This window comes from Lynx canadensis, chromosome C2, assembly GCF_007474595.2.
Source record: "Lynx canadensis isolate LIC74 chromosome C2, mLynCan4.pri.v2, whole genome shotgun sequence".
Classification (NCBI taxonomy): Eukaryota; Metazoa; Chordata; class Mammalia; order Carnivora; family Felidae; genus Lynx; species Lynx canadensis.
The window spans coordinates 8128393-8146479 of NC_044311.2; the positions used below are offsets into that span (position 1 = coordinate 8128393).

General features: G+C 46.5%; 1 protein-coding gene across 1 annotated transcript; it reads left to right on the top strand.

Moving 5' to 3' along the window:
• The first annotated feature begins 5599 nt into the window (after positions 1 to 5599).
• ZNF620 (zinc finger protein 620) lies at positions 5600 to 16813 on the top strand. Its single transcript, XM_030328935.1, has 4 exons — positions 5600 to 6035; positions 12084 to 12237; positions 12854 to 12967; positions 15131 to 16813. The coding sequence occupies exons 1-4, from the start codon at positions 6012 to 6014 to the stop codon at positions 16135 to 16137; spliced, it is 1299 nt and encodes a 432-aa protein (XP_030184795.1). The 5' UTR covers positions 5600 to 6011; the 3' UTR covers positions 16138 to 16813.
• Positions 16814 to 18087: the final 1274 nt, after the last annotated feature.

Consider the following 18087-nt stretch of genomic DNA (forward strand, 5'->3'; position numbering starts at 1 on the left):
ATGGTCATAACTGGGATGGAAATTAGCTTTCTTCATTTGAAAGAAGTCCATTAAGAAAGATTTTTTAAAAATCCAGAGAGTATTTTGTGGCCTTTCCTATTCTTGTCAGTCTATTCCAATTTCTCAAATTATACAGAGTTTTCATATAGCATTTCTCCTTCCTTCTAATTCAGCCCTACTGTTACCTTGAAGCAGTCCCTTCTCAGGAAGGACCCCATTCTAGGAAGGACTTAAGACTATTTTGGTGAGAAAACTTCCCTGCATCTACTGTGAATTCTCTTTTTGGGTTTCTATGTAGCCTGTTAATGACCTTCACAGGGGGACACAGGGGGCTTTTCTTCCATTTGTTTATAATGGGTATGCAATAGGTAGAATTCAAGAGAAAAATCAAAATTCAAGCTTAGTGCATCCAGATGTAGTTTGAGTCAATCCCAGATCATCTCTAAGAAAAACCATTAAACTGTAGGAAAAAAGACAATGATTTTGATTTCTGGAAATTATATTTATTGGCTGTGTTTTCCTGTAGTGATTAGGAAGAAAACTTTTTTTTTAAGTTTATTTATTTATTTATTTATTTATTTTGAGAGAGAGAGAGAGAGAGAGAGAGCACAAGCAGGGGAGGCTCAGAGAGAGGAGAGACAGAATCCCAAGCAGGCTCTACACCGTCAGCGCAGAGCCCCATGCAGGGCTCAAACTCAAACTGTGAGGTTGTGACCTGAGCTGAGACCAAGAGTTGGTGGTCACTTGACTGTGCCACCCAGGTGCCCCAGGAAGAAAACTTTTAAGTAGAGAGGATCTTTGGTGCAGCAAGTAGGGGTCCAGGGAAGCTAGGGACGCACCATGTTTTTTCACAGTCTGTAGGAGAGAGGAACCCCTGAAAAACCATTGTGTTGTAGCCATTTAGAGCAGGAGAGAAAAATATGGGATCTCTGGGGTCCTGTTTGGTGGACAGGAATTTGCCCTGCTCATGGCCCATCATATGGGGACAGGAATACTGGGAAGGCTGAGACTCTGTGCCTTGAATTGTTTGTACTAGTCTTTTGTGGGCCGATGGTTTATTTATAAAGAACTTGATTGTGGGAGTAAATTTCAGAAACCTATTCTGCAGTGAGTTAGTGGTTCTTTATCAATGACAAGATAAAACAGAATAAGAGCCCATCTAGAATAATGCGTTAGATATTATACGGGAAAGATAACATCTTTGATGGAGAGAAAAACTGTACAGAAAAACTGTACAGATAAGAAAAAAAATGTAAATGATTGCCTCTTCAGCACTTGACGAAAACGATTTTTTTCAGATACTCAAGGACTAATGGAATTCATTTTGGAAATAGGATTTAAGCTTATAGTCAGAACAGGAACATTGGGTAAATGGTAGCAAAATGAAAGAAGATAAGCTAACTGAGCAGGAAGAAAAGGAATTTCCTTAGAAGAAAGTTCAAGTCCATAAAAGCCAGGCCAGGCAGATATAAAAGGGGGCAGGGAATTCATACATATATATAAAATGTGTGTATATAAAATGTGTGTGTATATATATGTATAATGTATGTAATGTATAATATACATGTATATAAACTGGCCCTGAAGATGTGACTGAACATCATTATTGGAGCATGTGCTCAGCGACAGAAGGAAGAATGAGGAGGACATAGTGTCCAGAAAAGCATGGGTCCACTGTGGGGAAATTGTGAAGACTCACTATGACAGTTGTGCAGCAGGACTGGAAACTTGTGTCCTCATACTGTTAGAGTGGGCAGTTAGGTTCTAACAGGATACTTGGAGGCCAGCCCTGAGGAAGTCATGGCCAGCTATTGGGAAGGTCAGAGGCCTGTCCTGGCACCACTCCACCACAAGCCAGATCAAACCAGACAGACCCAAGATGGCGGATGCCATGACAGAAAACTCCTGATCAAATTAGAAGAAAAAGCTCTAAACACTGCTTCCTTCCCCAGGTAATGAATATTACACCCCTAGTTAACAACTGTCAATCAAAGATAGAAACTGAATCCCCTGGGCATGCAACTCTCCCTCTCTCTCTTTCTCTCACCCACTCTCATATCTTGAGTGTACTTCTCGCTTTAATAAACTTTTCCACTTGTGTCACTTGTCTACTGTGCTGTGTGTCTGTCTTTGAATTCATTCTCATGACAAGACCAAGAACTGTCAGCAACTCTTTCGGGTCTGGCTGGGTCAAGGCCCCAGGGCCCAGGGTCTCCCCAGTTCACCAGGCAACAATACCAAGGAGGGTTTGTGGAAAACCTAGGCTATCATAAAGTCGAAGCAGTGAAAAATAGAAAAGCAACTAGGAATTTTGAAAAAGTTGTGCAATATAAGAAATATAATCTTTGTATACCATTTGGCTCTGCAGCGAGCACTGTTTACATGGCATAGGGAAAAAGTCTTTCTGAGTTGCTGGAATGAGATAGAGATATTGTTGGGTGACATCTGGGCACTGCAATCATTATTGCCACCTGACAGATTCTGGCTGTGTTGCAGGGACCAAAAGGGCCCAGAATGTGTAAACATTCCTTGACGTAGAAGTGCACACATTTGTGTGTAAATTCTGATTACCTTACCTTGAGTATGAAAGCATGGCTCACAAAAGATGAGTTCCTCCAACACAGAAGGACCCACTTGAGGATCCTCTATGTGTAACTTGAGCTGCATCTGTCTGATACACTGGGTATATACCAAGTTCACCTGGTATGCCAGGACCCCGTAAGGCTCTGCTGAGCTGTGCTGCACCTTCTGCTTTCTGTGGTTACCTTATTTCCCATAGGATTTTGTAAAACTTCGCTAGTTAAATCTTCCCTAACCATATGTAAATGTTGCATGAAGCTTTCTCAGGGCATTTGTCATTTGCTAGCTTATAGCAGTGATAATTTGACATCGTTTCCATCAGTTTCAGATTTCTTTTGTCTTTACTTTTTTTGGTATAAATGTTCAGATAAATGGACATTAAATATTCTACATATGCTTTGTAAAATCTTTTTAAAAATTTTTTTTATGTTTATTTATTTTTGAAAGAAAGAGGGAGGACTGGTCCACAAGTAGGGGAGGGGCAGAGGGAGGAAGACACACACACACACACACACACACACACACACGCACACAGAATGTGAAGCAGGCTCCAGAGAGCCCAACGCAGGGCTCCATCGCACGAACTGTGAGATCATGACCTGAGCCTAAGTCAGACACTTAGCCGACTGAGCCACCCAGGTGCTCCTTGTAAAGTCTTAAGTATGTTGTATGTAACGCTTTCCTAAGAAAATGCTAAATGAAGATGTTCACACAGCCATTTTGCAGAGTTATTAATGAAAAGAATGACTTTTTGTGTTACATCAAATGTTGAAATAATTGTGTTTATCTCAATAAAATTTGTGTTCTGGCATAATTTATAATAGAGCTTAGAAATGTATCAAATCTTTCCCACGGAGATTAATAGTATGATAGTTTGACTTACAATAAGTGCCTTAAGTCTTTTTGTTTTTAAACACATTGCCCTCATAGGGAAGATGCTCTTGTGTTTTTTTTTTTAAGTTTATTTTTATTTATTTTGAGAGAGAGAGAGCGAGCGAGCAAGCAGGGGAGGGGCAGAAAGAGGGAGACCTAATTCCCAAGCAGCCTCCGTGCTGTCAGCGCAGAGCCTGATGCAGCGCTCGAACTCACGAACCATGGGATCATGACCTGAGCCGAACGCTTAACCGACATCAAGCCAGATGCTTAACCGACAGAGCCACTCAGCTGTCCCTGATCTTGTTTAAAAGTCCTTAATGCAGCCTGGCTGGGTCCAAGGACCCAGCAGGGGTCCCACGGGACCAGCCAAGAGGGTCCTTGGCTTCACCCAGAATGGAAATCAAACGTGAGCCAAGACAAGATGAGAGCAGAGTTTATTGAAGACCACAGAGACAGAGTATAGATACATACAGAGTGTCTGGGTGACTCCAAAAGGAAAGGGAAGGAAAATGAGTCTTGGCTTTGCTTGGAGCCTGGCGTTTTTATCGAAGACAGCTGTCTCGTATACCTGTCTTCTTAGTGATCCAAGGAACAAAGACGAGTATTGAAGTGTCCTCCCTAATTCACTTACACCCTGGGACCAGGGGTCTTGGTGAGTCATTGGTCCTGGAAAACTTTCACATGACTCCACTTGGTTCTTAGATGTTATCTGTTGTGTTGGAAGACGCCAGAGAAATTAAATCCTTGACCTTTACAAGGAGGACGTACATTGTTCTATAATGCCTGCAATAAGGGAGGGATGTAGGTTGTAACAAGAATAGAAGCAGGAAAAGGAGTGAAAAAGCAGCTTTCACGGGGTCTCTTTAGTTTCCCTGTCTCAGCCTGATCCCAGATCCTTTCCCTGATTCCATGTAGCCATGTGATTCTCCTTCCCCCCACCCCCCCCCCCAGGCAGAAATCTGGAAGTGCGTTTTCTCAAACTGGTGAACCATAGATGCCCTTCTTTCAGGGACACCATGCAAAGCTGAAGGGGCAGGAATGATCCACCCAGTTCTAGAAAACGGGGATTGTCAAAGGATGCATACTGAATCTCTAGGCTCCTCTCCTTGCTCAGCTTCCAGAATGCTCAAATCATTCCTTCTAATCTTGGAAAACAGGGAATGTAGCCAAGGCTGAAGATCACCTGGCTCCTGGGGTCCCAAACGGACCAGGTTCGGCCACTCACCCACTGACAAAACCCACGGACAGCCTCCAAGAAGAGCTTCTTGAGATAGGGTGGAGACATTTGCTTGGATTGCAAATATGTAATGAAGACCCATCACGAGGCTCTCCCCTTGGCAGGTCTATCTGTGCAGTGGGGTACCCTGACAAGTCTTTGAAGGCTGGCAGGGATCGAGCTATATAAAACATTTAACTTAATATGAGGGACACAGTATTCACAGGGAAGGCTGCTGAGCCATCAACTGAAATCTGTTTCCAGGCGGGGCCTGGAACATACATCCAGGGATAGGGTGGGAAAGGGGTCTAAGGCTAAATGTTAATAGGTGTTTCCCTAAACGGTGCCACATATTGGCAGTCCCAGCAGCACTTGTATCTTCAAAAGCAAAAACACAATTAGAAAACCAAACAACTCGCAAGCACTTGCCGTGTGCCAGGAACTACTATAATTACTTTGCCAACCCACTAACTCACTTAATTATTAAACCTCAAAAGCCCTTTGAAGTCGGTATCACTATCATACCCATTTCGCAGATAAGGAAACAGGTAAAGAAATTTGCTGCTCCTCCCACAGCTAAGAAGTGGTACAGCCAGGTTCGTGGACCTAGGTAGTCAATGCTCTCAACCAACACCCAGTTGGCTGTTGGAAGTGATGGGTCCCACTCTTCCCCCCACTGCAGCGCAGCCACAGAACCCAGGCAGGCTTTGGCACAGGTGGAGCAATGGTCCCTTCAATAGCTGGAAGGGCTGCCAGAGTGGCAAACGCCAAGGAACCCTGGGTGATGCCCCGTCTGTGGCCTGTGCAACTGGTCTGTGGCCCGAGCTGGCTAGACGCCATCTTCCGGAGGAGCTGCCGCGAGGGGGCGCTGCAGGACCCGAGCCTGGAGCCGGTAACTCTGGCTCGACGTTTCCCGGAGTAGAGACCGTGGCGGTGGCCGCCGGGCTGGGGAACCACGGAGACCGGGAAGTTTGCAGCTTCCTAGAGAGGAGGGGAAACGGCCCTACGCGCTTCCGGCGGCGCGGGTCCTAAGCTTTCCCGGGAGTCCTGGCCGGCCGCCTTCTCGCGCGTTCCCTGCGTCCGGGGCGCGCGGCGTCAGCGGTCGCCTGGACTCCGCGTCGCGGGAACGGGCTAACGGGGTCGCATCCCCGCGGAGTTCTTCACTGCTCGGTTCTCCGATCCCTGTGCCTCTGTGGTGAGGGGGGTTCCAGGACGCAGGGAGCCCCCGGCGGACAGACGGCGTTTGCGGGGTGCCCGGCAGCAGCTGTCCTGCCCGTCCTTTATTTTCTCTTCTGTCTCACCTCGAACCCCGAGGGCGTGTGAAACGGGGACCCCAGCCATGCTCCAGATCACGTGGCACCAGGTGAGCGAGCCTCCTCTCCGCCTGTGTCGCTCCCCCCTCTCCCCTCCCGTAACCGGCCCTCCCACCCTCTGATGTCAAGAGAGCAGCTGTCAGCCTGCATCCGGAGCCTGAGCTGTGCAGGTGTTCCGGGACTGGGGTCCTTGGACCCAGCGTGGGTAGAAACGAGACGGGACCCAAAATGTAAAGTCCCAAGAAAGGCTTTATTGGGGCTTATGCTCGAGCGCAGAAGAGCAGCACAAAGGGAAGAATCCTCAGGCTGACTCTCCGAGGAGAGGTCTGGGAGAGTTTTTTAAAGGTACTTCGGTGGGAAGAGGGGGCTGTCTACGCATGTAGAGGCAGGGATTTATTAGCACCTGCGCACTTCAAGGTCATGTTTCTTCACGCATCGCGTGCGTAATGATCGTGTTGAATCTGGGCCCCTGGGCATGATTTTTAGTATTCTAATGAGGGAAAAATCGTGGAAGTTCGGCACTGGGGGTTGGGGGGGTGAGGGGTGGGGGTGGACCTGGCTGGGTTTGCTCCTTAGCTGGTGCTTTGCTCTGCGAGCAAAGTAAAAATAGCCGGTAGGGAGTTCTGCAAGAAAAGCGCTGACAGCCCGCAGGCGGCGGGGAGTTTCACAGGTGCACATGGGGCTTGTTCCCAAGGTTCCTTACTGTTTCGCAGGCTTGTATCTTTCATTTGCATCTGTCACCATCGGGTGTGTTTGGACAGGGGAGGATGAGTTGAGAGGGACGGACAGATGAGAAGGCCCAAACGAAGACATGATCAGGATGGAAAAACAAGTGTAGGGGATTGATTGGGGTAGGTCTGGCAATCGAGGCTGAAAAGTAGAAATTCATTAAACGGGAAGTTTGCATCATTGCATACAGTGAGGACCCTTTTCACCTCTGTCCACAAATTGAAGTCCTTCCATGGATAAAGTAATTCTAGTATTGTCATTACTTTTTGGTAGATTCCGCTGGATGTTTACATAGACATGCCATCTACAAATGAAGACAATTGTCTTTCTTTCTTTCCTGTCTGGATACCTTTTATTCCTTTTTCTTGCCTAACTGCACTAGCTAGAACCTCCATTTCAATGTTGAGTAGAGGTGGTGAGAGCAGGCATCTTTGTCTTATTCTTGACCTTAGGGTGAAAGCATTCAGTATTTCACTATTAAGAATGATCCTCACCATAGGGTTTGTTTTGTTTTGTTTTCTGTAAATGCCCTTTATCAGATTGAGAAAGTTCTCTTCTATGCCTAGCTTGCTGCAGGAATGGATGTTGAATTTTGACACATGCTTTTCCTATGTTGGTTTAGAGGATTATATGATTTTCCTGTTTTAGTTTCTTAATGTGGCAAATTACATTGATTTTTTTTTTTCAAATATTCAACCAACCTTGCACTCCTTGGATAAAAACTACTTGGTCTTGATGTATTATTCTTTGACTATATTTTGGATTCTATTTTGTTAAATTTTTGTGTAGAATTTTTGCCTCTATGTTTGTAAGAGGTATTGATCTTCAGTTTTCTTTTCTTGTAATGTCCTTGTCCCATAGAATGGGAAGTATTTCATCCTTGTCAGTATTTTGGAAGAATTTGCATAGAACTGATTACATTTCTTCCTTATGTGTTTGGTAACCAGTGAAATCATCTAGATGTGGAGTTTTCTTTCTGATAAGTTTTAAAGTACAGTTTCAGGGGGCGCCTGGGTGGCTCCTTCGGTTGAGCGTCCGACTTGGGCTCAGGGAATGATCTCACAGCTTGTGAGTTCAAGCCCCGCGTCGGGCTCTGTGCTGACGGCTCGGAGCCTGGAGCCTGCTTCCGATTCTGTGTCTCCCTCTCTCTCTGCCCCTAAGCCACTGGCATTCTGTCTCTGTCTCTCTCAAAAATAAATAAAATGTTACAAAAAAAATTTTAAATACAGTTTCAGTTCCTTTGTAGATATAGGGCTATTCTGTTTCTCCTTGAATGAGTGTTGGTAATTTGTGTCTTTCAAGGAATTTGTCCGTTTTACGTTGTGGACATTAATGGCGTAAAGTTGTTCATAATAATTACTATCCTTTTATTATCTGTAGTGGTCACCTTTTTTATAACTAATATTGCTAATTTATTTCTTCTCTTTTTTTTTCTGATTCATCTGACCAGAGATTTAGAAGTTGCATTGATCTTCACAAAGAACTAGTTTTGGTTTTGCTGATTTTCTCTCTTTTCTGTTTTATGTCACTGATTTCCACTTGGATCTTTATTTTGTTTGTTCTGCTAAGTTTGTGTTAAATTTGTTTTTTCTCTCGATTCTAAAGGTGAAGGTCACCTTTCTCTAGATTTTTTTTTTTTTTCCAACGTGTATTTATTTTTGGGACAGAGAGAGACAGAGCATGAACGGGGGAGGGGCAGAGAGAGAGGGAGACACAGTATCAGAAACAGGCTCCAGGCTCTGAGCCATCAGCCCAGAGCCCGACGCGGGGCTCGAACTCACGGACCGCGAGATCGTGACCTGGCTGAAGTCGGACGCTTAACGGACTGCGCCACCCAGGCGCCCCGCCTTTCTCTAGATTCTAAAGGTCACTGGTTCAAGACCTTTTTTTCTTTTTAAATTTTGTAACACAGGCATTTAACACTATAAATTTCTTCCTAAGTACTGTGTTAGCACCATCCTTCATTTCGGTACATTGTGTTTTCATTTTCATTCAGCTCAGAATACTTTCTGAGTTCTTTGTTTTATTCTTCGATCTATGTGTTATTTAGACGTGTGTTATGTAGTTCATAAATATTTGGCAATTTTCCTTGCGTCTCTGTTATTTCTAGTTTATTTATTTATTGCTTTAAAAAATTTTTAATGTTTATTTATTTTTGAGAGAGAGACAGAGGTGAGCAGGGGAGGGGCAGAGAGAGAGGGGGAGACACAGAATCTGAAGCAGGCTCCAGGCTCTGAGCTGTCAGCACAGAGCCTAGGACGGGCTTGAACTCACAAACTGAACTGTGAGATCATGACCCGAGCTGAAGTTGGACGCTCAACTGACTGAGGCACCCAGGCGCCCCTCTGTTATTTCTAATTTAATTCTGTTGTGGTTAGTGAACACTCTTTGTATGACTTGATCCTTCTGATTTCTTCTTTATAGCCCAGAGTATGGTCTACCTTACAAAAGGTTCCTTGGGCACCTGGAAAGAATGTGTATTCTGCCGTTGTGGGTGGGGCGTTCTGTAAATGTCCGTTAAGTCAAGTTGGATAATAGTATTGTTCATGTTTGCTATGTCCTCGTTGAGAGGGGTTATTGAAATTTCCAGTTGCAATTATGGATTTGTCTATTTCTCTTGCAGGGTCATCAGTTTTTTGCTTCATGTATTTCGACGCTCTGTTGCTAACTGTGTAAACATGTAGGATGGTGGGGGTTTTTGTTTATGCTTTTGTTTTTTAAGTTTTATTTATTTAGGTAGTCTCTATAGCCAACATGGGGCTTGAAGTCACAACCCCGAGATCAAGAGTCGCGTGCTCTCGGGACTGAGCGAGCCAGGAGCCCCGGCATGTAGGATCGTTAGATGCCCTGATTCCTTTATGGTTATGAACGACTGTCTTTCTCTCTTACTATTCTTTGCTCTGAAATCTACATTACCTTAAATTAATATAGCCACTTCAGCTTTTTTTGGCTAGTGTATTTTTTCCCATCTTTTTGCTTTTAACATATTCCTGTCTTTATTTGTAATATGCATTTCTTAAAGTCAGCGTATAGTAGGCTGACTTTATAATGTTTGCCTGTTGGGATGTTTAGATTATTTATGATGTGGTTGGATTTGAGTCTGTCATCTTTGTATTTGTTTTCTAATTGTCCCATCTGTTCTTTGTTCCCTTTACTCCTCTTTTCCCACCTTCTTTTTTTTTTAATTTTTTTTTTTTTACTTTTATTTATTTTTGAGAGATACAGAGAGACAGAGCACGAGTGGGGGAAGGGCAGAGAGAGAACGAGAGACAGAATCTGAAGCAGGTTCCAGGCTCTGAGCTGTCAGCACAGAGCCCGATGCAGGGCTTGAACCCACAAACTGTGAGACCATGACCTGAGCTGAAGTTGGACACTCAACTGACCGAACCACCCAGGTGCCCTTACTTCCCCAAAATATTCTTTAAAAAAAATTTTTTTTTAAGATTTTATTTTTAAGTAATCTCTACACCCAATGTGGCACTCGAACTTACAACCCTGAGATCAAGAGTCACATGCTCTGCTGACTGAGCCTGCCAGGTGCTCCCCCCCAAAATACCCTTGAGTGTTTTCTGGAATAAAGTTCAATTACTTAGGAATACATTTGATCCTTTTTGGTCTTGATTTTTATGATTTGGTAGTAGGATCTGGAGCGGTGCATGGCCTAGAAATAATTATTCTCCACGACTGAGGCAAGAGTTTCCTGAGAGCTCTATTCAATAGCCCATGAATTATGGATTTTTTCCAGTGGAAATAGGTACTTTTACTGGCCCTGTGTGAACACCAGGCTTTGTGCCCTTCAGTCTTTTCAGATGAAAAGGGCCTTGGTCATTGTTCCGTTGAGTAGTCTGGGGAACCCCTGCCCATAACCCCCCTGGGTTTGCTTCTCTGTGCAGCTCTCTCCGTGGTGTCCTGTCCTCTAAACTCCCACAGTCTTGGTCTCCTCGGAATCTACCAGGGAAGCTGCTGGGCTTTGCCTCGTTTCCCCTCCCTGTGATGCAGCCTGGAAACCCTTCCAAGACAAGCTTGAGGAATCTTAGGGCTCACCTCTTTATCTCCCATCTCTTGGGGAATGTTGTCCTTCATTGCCATCAGATGTCGCTAACCTGGGAACCTGTTTGACGTAATTTGTCTTGTCTCGGTTTAGGCAGGATGAACCCGATCCCTTTGACTCCATCTGGACGGGAAGCAGACGTTTTCACTCAGCATTTTTAAAAACGTTTTCCCATTTGGGGCGCCCGGCTGGCTCAGTCCGTAGAGCGTGTGACTTGCTCTTGGGGTTGTCAGTTCAAGCCCCACGTTGGGTGTAGGGATTACTTAAAAATATATATATTTAAAAAATAAACAAAGACTTAAAACAAAACAAAAGAAAACGTTTCCCTGTTTGTTTTCGCCGAGTAGTCTGTTGCCATCTTGACTCCCCAGTCCTCTTGTGTGTGTTGTTTTTCCTGCTCTGGAAGCCTTTAGTTTTTTCTTTTTTTTTAAAATGTTTATTTATTTTGAGAGAAAGAGAGAGGTACAGAGCGAGCAGGGGAGGGGCAGAGAGAGAGGGAGACAGAATCCCAGGCAGGTTTTGCACTGTCCGCATGGAGCCCAGTGCGGGGCTCAAACTCCTGAACCGCGAGATCAGGACCTGAGCTGAAATTGTAAGTGGGACCCTTAACCGACTGAACCGCCCAGGCACCCCTAGGTTGTTTTGTTTTGTTTTGTTTTGCTTTAATGGTCTCATTTTTCCGCGACTGCTCAGTGATACGCCTCTGGGTAGGTATTTTTCATTTACTGCCTTAAGTACTCTGTGGCTCCTCACTCCTCCCTGGTGTTTTTAAATGGATAGAATATGTTATCAAGTTTTAAAAAGCAGAGCACACTTTAAAAATCCTGAGCTCATCTTTGGTTTTGTTTGCTTCCCCCTCTGCTGGCGGTTAAGGTTCAGCTTTCTCTGCTCCTCTAATTTAGCTGCTATTCATCCTTCTGAAATTCTGTTCATGCGCCTAGTCTGTCTGACTCTTCTCCTGCTGGGCCGTTGTGTTATTGTCACTTCAGTGAGATTCGGGAGGGAGTGAAGTGCTATGGGCTGTGTTTATACTGCTGTCCCCTGTGCACGGACACGCAAAACCCCTGGAAGGGAACCGCAGGGGCCGACAGGCACGTAGACCCTGGCCCGGCAGAGTCAGCACAGAGGTGAGCAGGTGAAGGAAGGGCTGTTGGTGGGGAGGACTGCAGGGAGTCCTGGGCTGGCCTGTGGCTGAGGGCAGTGCTGGCCGCCGGCTGCCCCCCGCGGGGGGGAGGGGGCCCCCGAGAGCTGTCCTTGGCAATGCCACCTACCCCGTGGGTCTCTGCCCTGATACTTAGGCTCCTCGGCCCTCACACAGGGCTTCAGCAGGAACCTGCTGTCTCAGGAGCCAGTGACCTTTGAGGACGTGGCCGTGTACTTCACGCAGAACGAATGGGTCATCCTGGACCCTTCACAGAGGGCCCTGTACCGGGAGGTGATGCTGGAGAATTATGCAAATGTGGCTTCCCTGGGTAAGGCATCTCTTCTCCTTGCTGTTTTCGCCCTCTGCCCTTTGTGCGTCTGCTTTCTTTCCTCCTTAGACATCACGGCCTCTCTGACCCTCACGGGCAGTTGCTACGAAGGCTGAGCTTTCCCGGAGGCTCGTGGGTGAGGAGAGTTTCGGATTCTCAGGTTTTGGAATCCACTGTCCCTCTGACCCTGGGAAGGGGCTCTGTCCCATGCATGGAGGGAAGGGAGAGCTCAGCAGGGCCCCTGGGCCTCTGTCTTCCAAGTTCTCTGACGAAGATCTGGGACTCCTTCATGTGAGTGGGGGGGAAAGTTTTTTTTAATGTTTATTTATTTTTGCGAGAGAGGAGAGAGAGAGAGAGCGAGAGAGAGCCAGCAGGGGAGGGGCGGAAGAGAGGGAGAGAGAATCCCAAGCAGGCTTTGCACTGTCAGCACAGCACAGAGTTATTCCAGGACTCTGCCCCCCTTTGTGGGAATTTTCTGTCCTCTAAGATGGTGTAGACTGACTTCTCTTCGTTTCCCTCCCTGGCTCGGCGGACGAAGAAAGGTAAAGACAGCCGGGAGGGGATGCTGCTCTCTGATTCCCTTCACCTTTTGTTCCTGTTTCTTTCTCCCGGGCAGCTTTTCTATTCACCAGACCTGTTCTGGTCTCCCAGCTAGAGCGAGGGGAACTGCCATGGGGCCCGGAACCCTGGGAACCTGCGGGCAGGGAAGTCCTCGGAGGCGTCTGTCCAGGTGAGCCTGAGAACCTACCAGCTGCCCATTTTGCTTAGGCTGCTTGCTTACTTTCCCATTTCAGTGTGTGCAGAGTGTTTCTTCTCTTGCGCGACTGTTTTCTTTCCTCTGGAATCATTACGTGGGATTCTGTGTTCATAGTGGTAGCCGCCCCCCGCCAGACGAAGGGCCAGTCTCTTCCAAGGAAGGTACGGCTGCGGGATGCCTTTGCGTGTTTGTCTTTGCCTCTCCGCCTCACCGCCTGCCAAGGGATAGCATCTGGCTCAGCAGCTGTTGAACCATGACAGCCCTTTGGGGTCTTGTCTCATGGAAACAGTTAACTTTTCCACCAGTTTGTTTTTGCGGAGACGAGAATGTCAACCACCTTGGAGGGAAAATAGGCTTCTGCGGCCTATCTGGCCGTCCGCAGCTTCAGGATATATTATTTCTATGGGGAAAGTTTTTTTTAATGTTTATTTATTTTTGCGAGAGAGGAGAGAGAGAGAGAGAGCGAGCCAGCAGGGGAGGGGCGGAAGAGAGGGAGAGAGAATCCCAAGCAGGCTTTGCACTGTCAGCACAGAGCCCAGTGTGGGGCTTGAAGCCACAAACCGCGAGATCATGACCTGAGCCGAAACCAAGAGGTAGGCGCTCAATGGACTGAGCCACCCAGGCGCCCCACATGTTTTTAAAGTAAACTCCGCACCCAGCTTGGGGCTCAAACTCGCGACCCCAAGAGCAACGGTTGTGTGCTCCGCCGACTGAGCCAACCGGGCACTCCTCTATGGAAAATGAAATTACGGGTTCCCAAACACCGACGTAAGTAAAAAGAAAAAACAGGATTGTATAATTGAAAAAGTTATTGGAAGATAAAGAAAAATTCGTTTTCCTAATGGGAATGGGAATTCGTTTTCCTAATGGAAGAACGTGGACATCAGCACAACACTCCCCCCCCCATTTCCCTTGCGTCAGCGGCCACCCGAAGTACGTCACCTTCCCTACACTTAGAAAGACTTTTATTTTAATAGCTGAACTCTCGAAGCAAAACTTGTTACAGAACAACGGTGGACGACTTCCTCATTTCGAAAGGTGTTGACCCAGGAATTAAAGTAACAACACACCGTATATTTTGGCCTCTGATACTCCGTTTCACCCCTCCTCCGCCTATTAACATTGGGGGGCTCTTCAGACTTCACAGGGAGTGACCATTAATAATGCCCAGCTCCCCAGCTGCCCTCAGCCTTGTGTTAAGGTTGTGCCCTTTGGGTGTGATCCCAGGACTTCAGGCTCTCTGGGTAAACGGTGTTTTCTAAACTGTTGGCTTCTTGACGCGCGAGTTTGCCCTGGCCCAGTGCTGAAGGCCATGTTAGCCTGCAGAAGGCCTTGGCGGCAGAGGGAAAGTAGCCTTTGGTTTTCTCCGTCTGGTTGGTTTTAGGATTTCACGTTCCTACTGACGTATTAAACCCTACATACGGCCCGTGCAGCATTTTAGGGAGAGCACAAGAGTCATCACCAGGTCCTGTCCATCCTTAGAAGGGTTCTTCACATGCGCAGCACTCGCCCGTTTTAAAGGCAAGGCTCCACCTCTCCCGTCCTCCCAGCTGCCGTGGGGTTAGCCGGACCCGGTCCCCTCAGTCGCACCGTGGGAGCCTGCTGCTTTGCTAGGGCCAACTTGGTGACAGAGACCACTCTCTTCTCAAAGATTAGGACATGGACAGTGTTGTAAAAGATGAGCAGCCCTTCAGGAATTTTCCGTTGCGGGACCCTTTGCAGTTTGAGGTGCTTGGCCTGTCCTTTCTTTGATCTGCTGGATTTCCTCTGACCTCGGGGTCTCTAGTCATCCCTTCTCTGTGTCTGCCCTCTGACCTAACCTGTTCACTTGGGAGAACACCATTGGTCTTCCTGGCCCGCTAGGTCACAGTCTTTGCCGTTCTCTAGTCTTTGTCCTCTTTATGGGAGTGCCTCCCGGCCTCGCTTGCCTCCGCCCGTGGAGTCTTCGTTTCGCCTGTGGCACTCCGCTGTGTGCTGATGTTCGGTAGCCATTTTGTGTGCATGTTAGAAAATGGCCACACAGGGTAGATTAGAACCACTTGGCCCCGTTTCCCCTTCGGCACAAGTAGTTTCTTTTTTGCGTATCAGAGGCTGACACTTGTGTGTTTTTGTTTTTGTTTTTGTTTTGTGATACAGAGCTCTGTAGCTCTGAGACCAGAGCTGAGAAGGAAGAGTCGAGCCCAAAGGAACACATTCCCGAAGAAACGGAGTCCCACAGACTGACGTTAGGAGGGCTACCAGGGAACGTTCCCCAGCACCTGGACTTGGGTTGCAGCCTAGAGCAGCAGCCTGGTCACTGCATAGCCAAGAAGACAAAGTCCAAGAGGAGAGCTTTCACAGATGGGCCAACCAGCTGTCGCGAGGCCTACGCCGTGGAGAGTGGGGAGAAGTGTGAGAAGTCTGGGGAAAACGTTAGTGTCAGCACACGAGTCTCTACAGATCAGACTGTTCCCAGTGGTCAGGTATCATACGAATGTAGAAGATGTGGAAGATATTTCAGTCGAGTGGCGGATTTTCAGGGATGTCATGCCGACGAAAGGTCTTTTAAATGCAAAGAATGTGGAAAAGCCTTCAGATATAACTCATTACTTATTCGGCATCAGGTAATTCACACTGGAAAGAAACCATTTAAATGTAAAGAATGTGGGAAGGGCTTAAGTTCGGACACGGCCTTGATTCAGCATCAGAGAATCCACACTGGAGAAAAGCCCTATGAATGTAAGGAGTGCGGCAAGGCCTTCATCAGCAGCTCCGTCTTCCTCCAGCACCAGAGGTTCCACACGGGGGAGAAGCTCTATGAATGTCATGAATGTTGGAAGACTTTCAGTTGTAGCTCCAGCTTTATCGTCCACCAGCGAGTGCACACCGGGGAGAGACACTACGAATGTAAAGAGTGTGGGAAACGATTGAGTTCCCCCACAGCCTTGACTCAGCATCAGCGCATTCACACCGGGGAGAAACCTTTCGAATGTAAGGAGTGTGGGAAGGCCTTCAGTCAGAAAATCACCCTGGTCCAGCATGAGCGGGTTCACACTGGTGAGAAACCGTACGAGTGCGAGGTGTGTGGGAAAACCTTCAGCTGGTGTGGGCGATTCACCCTGCATCGGAAACTACACACGCAGAAGGTACCCGTGCAAGAGTAGGGCTGTCCGCAGCTGTGGGCGCCGTGCCTCCTTGTTTCTCCCCACTCTCATGCTCTTCTGTCAGTTACGCTCTTGACAGCGAGAAAGAAAACAACCGCTAAGTCACGAGTGTACGAGGACGGGTAACTGGCTGATACCTCGCGGGGTTAGTGGTGTCACTGAGTGTCCCGCGAGATGGATGAGGGAGGTGTGGGAGGACCTCCATCAGAGAACACCACTGTGAATTATCAAGAGTCCAGGCTTAAAGAGGAGACGGCAAAAAGTTTCTAGAGAAAACAAAAGACCGGGAATGTGAATGCATTGGATTTCATAACAGCAGTCTTGAACAGTTAGAGGACCACAGAGTAGGCCTTCCAAAATTCAAAGGGAAAATAACTTCCACCCAGAATTCAGTATCCCCAAGTGTGAGTTTGGTATAAGGTATTTCAGACCTTTTAGATGTGGAACGTTTATGTCCCGTGCATCCCTTCTCAGGTGTGCGACAGCAAACAAGGGGTCACTCAGAAAAGAAATGGACACCCTGTCAGTGTCTTTATATTAGGAGTCCCCTAAACTCAGAAACAGAGGGCCCTTGTCCCTGTGGAACCATGTGCACGGTGGAGGACATTCCTAGTAGGGTGCACATTTTCAGAGACCTACCTCGGTTGCAGGCCCACCCACACTGCTTACTTGTCAGTTACTTCTCACTACTCAGTTGCAGCCCGTGCCTTTGCAAAAGTTGGGGTGTATGTACCCTTTGAGTCAGATGCCAAGGCCCTATTTATCATAAACTCATCTATCTCATCGCTGTTCTGTATCATGGAAAAAGTGACCATTGTTTTGTGTTACGTGTGGAAACAAGTGAGGGTGTCCATGTGTTCTGTTGTAGCATCCCTCTTTTGCAAGCCGCTTGACTTTACCCGATGCGGGAAGCAGAGTAGTGGGTAACAACACCGAGACGGGCCAGCTTTGTTCGGAGTCTTGGTGAAGTTACAGACCCAACTAGTTTCCTTAGTAAAATCTGCTGACAGTCTACCTCAGAGGTTTGTGTTGAGGATTCAACTGCATTAATACATGTCGGAGTGCTTAGAACAAGGACTCGAACGTAATGAACAAAAGTGTTATTTATTATCAATGATATCATTGCCGAGCTTTGCCATCCGTGTGCACCAGTGAAGCCGTCACCATGGTCAGGATAAATAAACAGCCATAACCCCCAAACATGCTGATGCCCCTCTCCTAGCTCCACAGCAGTGCTGATCCGCTGTCACTTTGATGAGTTTTGCTTCTCTAGGATTTTATATAAACAACGTATTGTATGTACTCTTACTTTTGGCCTGGTGTCTTTCACTCAGCATAATTATCTGGAGTCACCATGTGCATATGTGTTGTATCAGTGGTTATTTTCTTTCTTTCTTCTTTCTTTCTTTTTTCTTCTTCTTCTTCTTTCTTCTTTCTTTCTTTCTTTTCTTTCTTTCTTCCTTTCTGTCTTTTTCTGTCTCTCTTTTCCCTCTCTCTTTCCCTCTTTATCTCTCCCCCTCTCCCTCCCTCCCTCCTTCCTTCCTTCCTTCCTTCCTTCCTTCCTTCCTCCTCCTTCCTTCCTTCCTCCTGGCAGTATTACACTATAGATATACAAAAATTTGTCCATTTATCTCTTGATGACCATTTGGGCTGTTTCCAGTTTTGGTTATTATAATAAAGCTGCTATGAACATTTGTGTTTTAAGTCTTTGTAATGACATATGCTTTTATTTCTCTTGGGTAAGTAAGAGTAGTGGAATGCCTGGGTCATAAGGTAAGTATATATTTACATTTTAAGCATCTTCAAAACTGTTGTGCAAAGAAGATGTATCATTTTATATCCCTGCCAGCATTGTATGAGACTTATATTTCCAGTCCATCTTTGGCTATTCTCAGTAGTGCCTTTTTTTTTTTTTAATTTTAGCTATTCTAATATTTACATGTGCTTATT

What these genes read in the sequence shown, in the direction of transcription:
- ZNF620 (XM_030328935.1), top strand. Translation starts at nt 6,012, where the DNA reads ATGCTCCAGATCACGTGGCACCAG. An exon ending in TGCAAATGTGGCTTCCCTGG is followed by an intron (nt 12,238 to 12,853) that starts GTAAGGCATCTC and finishes TCTCCCGGGCAG; the next exon opens with CTTTTCTATTCACCAGACCT. An exon ending in CCTCGGAGGCGTCTGTCCAG is followed by an intron (nt 12,968 to 15,130) that starts GTGAGCCTGAGA and finishes TTTGTGATACAG; the next exon opens with AGCTCTGTAGCTCTGAGACC.